General features: G+C 51.2%; 1 protein-coding gene across 2 annotated transcripts in view; it reads left to right on the plus strand.

Annotated features, from left to right (window-relative positions):
• Positions 1–6868, plus strand: part of ETS1 (ETS proto-oncogene 1, transcription factor) — a 76309-nt gene extending 69441 nt beyond the window's left edge. For both annotated transcript variants that reach the window (XM_032133708.1, XM_032133709.1), the window contains 2 exons: positions 1142–1260; positions 2159–6868. In XM_032133708.1, coding sequence (XP_031989599.1) covers positions 1142–1260; positions 2159–2374 — 335 coding nt within the window. In that variant the 3' untranslated portion in view covers positions 2375–6868. The remainder of the gene's footprint in view (positions 1–1141; positions 1261–2158) is intronic.
• Positions 6869–8408: the final 1540 nt, after the last annotated feature.

Genomic DNA, 8408 nt, shown 5'->3' on the forward strand with positions numbered 1-8408 from the left:
TGCAGCCACAGCTCAGACAGCAGCCATTGTCATTCCTGGAAACAGGCTGGGCTCCATCTCTTTTCATTTTTTCCCTGCTTGAAACTTTGCTCAGGGCTGTCAGCACTGGGATTACCCCAGCCTAATCCAGCCTGTACAACTCCCTGTGAGATAAATCATTTCCTCTCTCCCCAGGCTGTCTTGTTATAATTATTGTCATTATTAGTGATCTATTCCAAGGTGGGTTTAAACCATGCCAGGGTCTCTCCCAAAACACCTTGCCCACAGCTAAGTGCAATATTTGGGCCGTGGCTGCATTTGGAAGTTGCTCATCAAAAAGATTTTGGCTCCAGGGCTTCTCCTCTACCTTGGATTGGGACACAAGCCCAAGGAAGAGATAAATATTTCCAAACTTCTCCACGACTGAAGCCAAAACCAACCGCAGGCTCTCGCTGGGTGCACTGGGACAAATTCCTGATGGCCAAAATGAGCGATTGGAGGGAAGATGGAGACCGGGTGTGGAAGGAGAGGTGGAATGCCCATGGCATGGGATGCTCCAGCTCACCTTGTGCCTCCCCAGCTGGGTCAGGGGGTTCCTTATGGATTTGCTGAGGCTGTGCCAAGGTGGTGGTGAGGAGATCCTGGGCTGGGGAGCTCTGTGTGCTCCCGCCCTCCCCACGAGCCAGCGGAGCCCATTCCTGCAGTGACACGCCCTGGAAAGAGGCCAAGGAATTCTCATACCTGGGTCCCCCTTATCTCGATCAACAGCACGGAGCAAAGAGTCAAGGTCGGGAAGCGGAGTCTGCCGGAGTTCAGCCGTGGCCGGCGGCTCTTTGGCATGGAGGGATTGGTGCTGCTCCGGTGCCAAGGCAGTGACTCCTCCTGTCTGTGTGCCAGAAAAATAATCCTATTTATGTAACTCCACATGAAGCATTCCAGGGCATGAATATCCAGCTCTTCCTGCAGATAGGAAGCTCTGTTACTTGTAGGGTTGAACTCCCAGCTCAGCTCCTGCCCTGTGGCTGCTGGTGGCTCTTTTTGACAGGAGAGGGCTTTATTTTAGTCAGTGAGCACCTTTTGCATGGGAATTTTTCCCCCTCTGGGGTAGAAGAAGCTGTGCTTTTCCTGGCATTGATATCCTGTGTTTCCTTTGTCTTTCTAGGCAGTGGGCCCATCCAACTGTGGCAATTCCTGCTGGAACTGCTCACCGACAAGTCCTGTCAATCCTTCATCAGCTGGACAGGCGATGGCTGGGAATTCAAACTTTCTGACCCAGACGAGGTAAAGTGTCCTGGAATTAAGTGCACAACCCAAATTCCTCAGAAATATTGGTGGGAATAAGCCTCTCTGCTCCCTTTGGGCAGCCGCTTTGTTCTGGTCTTGGATATGTTGTGGGGAACCAAGAAATCCGAGTCCGGCTGAAAATTTGCTAAAAACTGGGATGCAGTCACCCCTTGGAAGCAAGGATTTGTACCCAAAGTCGGTGGGAAGTGGCTGGGACGCTGTAGGGAGAGGAGAATTGGTAAAGCTCTTCAGAAAGGCCAGGTACAGGCGAGGGGGGACTGTCCCTGGTGTGGGGAGCAGATGGGATCTTTGTCCCCTTCCCTGGCTGGAAGGTGGGGTCGGCCTCTCCTGCCAAGTACAAGTGACAGCACAAGAGGAAGTTGCACGAGGGGAGGTTCAGGTTGGATATTAGGGAATATTTCTTCATGGGAAGGGCTGTCAAGCCCTGGCCCAGCTGCCCAGGGAGTCCCCACCCCTGGAGTGTAGATGTGGCACTTGGGGACATGGGTCAGAGCTGGGGAACAGTTGGACTCCATGATGGGAGGGCTTTTCCAGCCTAAATAACTCCATGAGTGACCAGAGCCTTCCAAAGCGCAGAAGTGACCGCCACCGGGCCATTGCGTGTCGGTGTCCTCTGGTTTCGAACTGGCAGAAGGTGGAGGAGGAACCTTGGGAAAGGGGTGAAGCACTGGGGATACGAGGATATACCAGAGGTAGCACACGGGGTTATCCAGGTAAATCCTCATGGAACGCTCTGCCATGTTCTGCCTCTGCACAGAGGCTGCTTTTCCCCAGCGCCAATTCTTGTGTCCACCTTAGCGACAAAGAGACTCCTCCACACGGACATCCCAACCGAGCCACGCTGACTTTCCCTCCCTCTCCCCGCTCCCCACAGGTGGCCCGGCGATGGGGCAAGAGGAAAAACAAGCCCAAGATGAACTACGAGAAGCTGAGCCGCGGGCTGCGCTATTACTACGACAAGAACATCATCCACAAGACGGCCGGCAAGCGCTACGTGTACCGCTTCGTGTGCGACCTGCAGAGCCTGCTGGGCTACACCCCCGAGGAGCTGCACGCCATGCTCGACGTCAAACCCGACGCCGACGAGTGACAGGGACGCGGCGACACCGCAGTCCTCGGGGAGAGCCGGCGGGACTCGTTCGGTGGTTCTTTTTTATCGATTTTCACTGTTCTTCTGCTCATTTTTTTTTCGAGGGCCACTCGGATTCGAGGCTTTGAGGATGTCGAGGGAGAGGGGGGAGGAAGAGGTAAACTTTTGGGAAGGATGGGCTTTTTGGTGATTTCCTGAAAGCTCCAAGACAGGCTTTTCTGGGGGGAAATTTGGAGTTTTAAGAAAGCCAGAAAAATGTAGCTCACTTAAAAAAACCAACAATCCCCTCCCCACCCTTGGCTGTTTAGGAAAAAATGCGATCGAATGGATCCCTTTGGTTGCTCACACACAAACTGACAGGTCAGGAATGACAATATTCCCGAGAATTTGAGGAATTTAAACTCTTTTTCTTTTGGAAAACCAAAATGGGTGAATATTCTTGCTTCGGGGAGGGGCAATACAGGGAAAAGCCAAGAATGGTTGTTCTTGTCCCATTACCTTTCTGTCCATCGTCGTCTTTTCTTCAGGAGACAGAATTTTTCCTAGGAGGGATCAAGACTCTTTTATTTTTTTTTTTTAAAGTTTTATTTTATTAAATTTTGTGCCAGTATTTGTTTTTTTTTTTTTCCTAAATAGTCTTAAGCTCTAAGATGGTCTCAGTATTGCAATATTGTGTGTGTTTGTTTCTGTTCTGCCAGCAGAGAGTTTTATCCCAGGGAGGAAGAAGAGAAAAAGAGGAATTAGTTTATGTAGACCCCACTGGAGAATTGGAATGCTGGGACTGGGATGGGAAGGAAAATGAGCTCCAGAGTGGCTCCTGGTGATGCTGGCTGGGGGTGCCACTCTTGTTTCCAGCCCCACACGCTGCGCTGATAATGCTGGTTGAAATCCCTGCTTTTTTTATTTTTTTTATGTCTGGCTGCACAAATCCTCTCAAAATTTCCATGGAAAATGGCTTTTTTCGCATTTTCCAAATCACTTCTTTTGCTCGAGGAACACTTTGGTGCTTACAGAAAAGCTTTTGGGGGAGGGGGGAAGGGGAGAAATTCCCATATTTTTGATGTGGTAAATGGAAAATATGCAAGTTAATTGAGGGGGAAAATCAGGAAAAAGTTCAAAACCCAAAGGGAAATGGTTTTTCCTTCCTGTTTCCAGCAGCTCTGTCTTTATGGCCGTGTGTGGGCACAGCAGAAAGGAAATTGTCCCTGCAAATGGGATCTTTATGGCTCCTGGGCAGCTGCTGCCACCAATCCTGGCGGGGTGTGAGTGACACGAAGCATGGCCGGTGTCACCGGGGATGCCTTTGGGATCAGTCCCAGGGGAGCTGCTCCCTCTGGCCTCCAAACCTTTCCTGCAGCCGCTTTTCTCTGGAGGGGTCACTCCTGCTGTGCCCAGTGCTGCCAGGATGCTCTGGGCAGGCTGAGGACCACGTCCCACCGCCCTTGGGGTGCGCTTGGTGGGAGTTGGAGGGTCAGGGGTGCGTTCCCATGTCTCGATACAATCCCAGCGCCAGATCCCCGCAGATCTGGCTGCCCAAGGGAATCTTTCACCCCCCTGGGTGTTTGCATTTAAAGGCAGCATTTTGTACTTTACCAAAATCCCTTCTGCGTGTGTCTTTGGGGCACAGAGTTCATTCCAGAGGCACTGTGGGACAGCACTGGGGTCAGGGGGGCAGAGCCTTTCCAGAGGTGATTCCTGCCTTATCCCAATGGATCAGGTGGCAGGACAGGAATCTGTGTTAAAGAGCCAGAATATTCAGGCACAAACACCCCTGCAGAGGGGCAGAGCTGGAGGGTACCCCGATCCCAAAGGTGCCCAGAGGTGCTGGGCTCTCCTCCTTTCCTCTGCATACCTCTGTATCCTAAAATTGGTCATTTCAGGGCAAGTCAGCCCCAGAACTGCTGTGTCCTTATAAGGGGTGGTGTTGGAGGGGAAATGGGAAGGCCAGGAGGGAGTGGAAGCAGAGAGGGGGTCCAGGAAGGGAGGCTGTTAGACCCAGGGGCTGCGGGTTGTCTGAAGGGAAGGGTGGGATGGATGGAAAGGAGGGAAGAGGGGATGAATGGAGGGTGAAGGGAACCCCAAAGGAGGAAAGGGACGCTGCCCACTGAGAAGTGAAACGTGGGCTCATCTCCTCGGGCAGGCAGGGAGGAGAAGGATGGAGGCAGCCTGGCCAAGCTGGAGGGAGGAAAGGAAAATCGGGATATTGTGGATGAGAGCCCCACAGATGAGGCTCTGGGACAGGTCCAGCCTCAGGCTGGACAGCTGGACAGGGAGCCAAGAGAGGTGTGAGGGCACAGAGAGCACAGGGAGCAGCTGCTGAAGAGCATCCCAACAGGAAGGGTTGGATTTCCAGCAGTCAGAGGGGTTTGTGGGATGTTCAGGGTTGCTGCAGAGTGCCCTGAACTCACCCATCATGGGTCACTTAAATCCCCCTTCCACCCTAAGAAAGGGGCTCCCAAACATCCCAGCTCCTGCCCCTGGCATGGGCTGTGTCCCAGGACCTCCCTCCTGCTTTGCTCGGCTGCTCCAGCTGAAAAAGGAAAAGAATGGGATGAAATTCCGCTACAACAGAAGGAATTGCAGGTTTGGGTAGAACCCCTCCCCCTGCCAGGCTAAATCCCTCATCCACCGGGCTTATTCCAGGTTTCCAAGCTGGGCCTGTGCATTCCCACTGATTCTGGGGAGATGCTTAAAGGTTAGGAAGGGTGAGCCATGGGAAGCAGCTCTGGATTTTTGGAAGTAGCCCCTGGCTGAAGTTTCTCCACCGTTTCTCCTGGCCCTTTGCCCTCCCAGCTCGCAGCCTGTGAGCAGTCCCAGACACATCAGTGCCATCATTTCCTCTTTTCCCTTTGCTTTTATTCCCGTTCTAGAGGCCATCCCAGAGATGGGTGCTGTTTATACACTGGAAATGTGTGGATTTCTCTTTGTTTCTTTTGCTTTGGTTCCTTTCTCCTTCTGCTTTTCATCGCTGGCCTTTGGCGAGGGCTGTGCTGAGCCAGACGAGCTCAACCCAAACCCTCTGAGCTCCTTCAGGTCCACGAAAATGTGGTGAATTCCCACCTGCTGGCCCAGAAGGATGGATCTGAGAGGGATGATGGAGATCTGCCCGGGCTGGGACTCCCTCCTGTGCTGCTTTCTCCAGGCAGGAGTGAATTCCTCCTCGCAGATCCTGTTGGAAACAGGGTCGTTTTGTCTTGGTTTGGAATTCTCAGGTGCTCTGGGTGAGTTTTTTGGGATATTTTCTGTGTCCTGCTCATTTTCTGCTGTTTCCATGTGGGTTGGTGTCCCCTTGGCCCCTCTGGCAGAGCCTGAGCCCTACTTGCAAACAGCTTCGGGGGCCTTGACAGTTGATATTTGGGACCTCAAAAATAAAGGAAAAAACCCCAATAACGATAAAAACCGTGCCAATAATGATAAAAACCACCCCAATAATGATAAAAACCACAAGCACTTTCCTGCTGCCTGTCCCTCTCCATCTCCACATGTGGAATCACCATAATCCTTGGACACTGGGGTGTGTCCAAGTGGAGATCCATGTTATTCCCACCATCCTGATCCAGATGTGACCGTTTGGGGGGAGAAATAACCAAACAGGACAAAAAAAAAAAGAATAATGTAAAATTTCACTTTCTCCTGTCTTCCCAAACCACCACCTCCTCCAAAAAACGGTCCCAAAAAGCACCAATAAATCCAGATGCTGCAGGAAATATCTCCACCTTCTGAGTTTTGCTTTTTTTTGGAGGGGTTTTCTCCGAGGTTTTAGGATTTAATTGCTGGTTCCTCGTGGACATTGGAAAACTGGGATGCCTTGGTGTGCTCTGCTCCCTGGTAAGGTCTGTGTAACACCCAGGAGCTGTTGTCTACATTCCAAAGAGGTTTAAATAAAGGATAAATCTATGTATACATATATGTTATAATGGAATATCTCCAGGAATTAACTGCCTCAGTAAAAAAAAAAAAAAACAAACAAAAAACAAAACAAACAAAAAAAGGAAGTCTTTTTTTGTTTATTTTGGTTTTACACATTTTTTTTAAGCTGATAAACTTAGAAGAAGTAAAAAAAGAAAAAAAAAGAGATTGTTATATTGTGCTGTTCGACTATTTTCCAACGTGTATTTTCATATAATTTATATTTTTTAAAAGCGGGGGGAAAAAAAAGTTTAAAAGTGAGATTTAAAAAAAAAAAAAAAAAAAAAAAAACAAGGAAAAAGCAGGTGCTTTTTAAAAAAAAAACCTGAGCTGAGGTAGCTTAGAGATGTAGCGACGTGTGTGTGTGTCCGTGTGTTGTGTCTGGTTCCGTTTGGTTTTTTTTAAAGGATTCAAATAAAAAAATAAAAATCCCTCCTCCATTGAATTCCTGGGGAAGGAGGGGATTGGTTTTGTTTTAATTGCTGATGCTGGCACATCATTTTGCTGGAGAGTTTTTTATATACTGTAGCCTTATTTCATATCGTATTTTAAACCATGTGAAATTAAAAGAAGAATAATTCCTAACCCTCGGTGTCCGCGTGATTATTCCTTGCCTTTCCTCTTTAGATTTGGGGCGGAAAGTGGGAAAACAATGCAAAACTGTGGAAATTCCAGCAATTTCTCTGTTTTTCCCATGATGGAAATTGGGGTTTTATGGGAATGAAGGGCCTGCCCGACATCGCAGCTCATGGCAGGGTGATGCTCCCCATGGCTCCCTCTCACTTTGGGATCGTGGATCCACATTCCAGGCTTTCCAAATCCTCTTTCATCCCAAATCCTCACTGGGAGCATGGGGTATCTGTGGTTCAGCAGCCCAAATGAACTTTGAGAGCAGCGTTTGCCTCAGCAGGGTCTTGGGGAATAGGTGTGGCCAACTTCCAGATCCCGTGGCCACCAGCAGGAAGATGTGCTGGGAATTCTCTTTCCTCCTGGAGATCTTGGGCTGTGGCCCATCGGGAGGAGAAATCCACCTCTGCACTCTCCAAATCCTTCACCATTGTGCTTCAGATCCTGGAAAAATGCACATTTGAATCCGTTGTGGAATATCCTGAGTTGGAAGGACTCAGAACGAGTCCAGTTCCTGGGCCTGCATGGGAGTTAGGATGTTTTTTCCAGGGAATTTTATGCTGGCTCTCGTGTGTCCTTGTCCTCACCAAGCCAGGAGGAAAACTCTGCTGTGCCCAACTGGATGGGGCTCGATTGGAGCCCGAGGCTCTGGAAGTGGTGATTAATGAATCCGGCATCTGGGAGAGGTCCACGGAGCAGGAGCTGATGCTTTTCCATAGGAGTTTGCGTGATGGGAAATTCCCACGGGACACCACCAGTGACGCTGCATTGACGGAGTCAGCACGAAGGGGATCAGACCCATTGTCCTGGAATGTGATGCTGGGATTTGTTGGATACCAGGAAGAGTGGACAAGTCATGGGTGGATCCAGGACAAGGAATTCTCTCCATTTACAGCAGCCCGTAGCCACGCAGGGAACAACATGCCGGGATGCTGAGGGATGAGGGTGGAGAACCCTGACGGTCCTCAGGGCAGCCGGAGCGTGGTCCCGGGCCATCGCTGCATTCCCGAGGCTCAGCCGATCCCTGAGCTCGAGGGAGAGAGAGGCTGGGGGGGCCCCAAAGCGGGGACAGCCCTGGGGACAGCGCCCAGCCCGCTCCATCCTTTCCCTGGAGCAGCGGAGCTCCAAGCGGCAGCGGGACTCGCCTTTTCCTTCTCCGCTGGAGCGGCCGCGGGCCCTTGATCCTGCCGAGGCTTTTTCGTCGCAGCGGGAGCCGCCGGGGCTCGTGCTCGGTATCCCGGGAAAATAAACATCCAGCGGCTCCTTTCGGCTCCTTTCCGCTCCTTTCCCAGCGCCGCTTCCAAGGGCTCCGGCTCTGGCTGGGGGGGAGCAGCCAAACCCCAGAGGGCTGAAGGTGCCCCGGCTCTCGGGGGTTTTCCCTCCTTGCAGAACCTGAGGATGCCGCAGGTCCCCGCAGCCCGGATCCCGCATTCCCCAGGGATTGCAGCCTGTGGAACACTCCCACTAGAAACACCCGCGCACCTGGAGCTCCACGGGA

This window comes from Corvus moneduloides, chromosome 25, assembly GCF_009650955.1.
Source record: "Corvus moneduloides isolate bCorMon1 chromosome 25, bCorMon1.pri, whole genome shotgun sequence".
NCBI classification, from domain to species: Eukaryota; Metazoa; Chordata; class Aves; order Passeriformes; family Corvidae; genus Corvus; species Corvus moneduloides.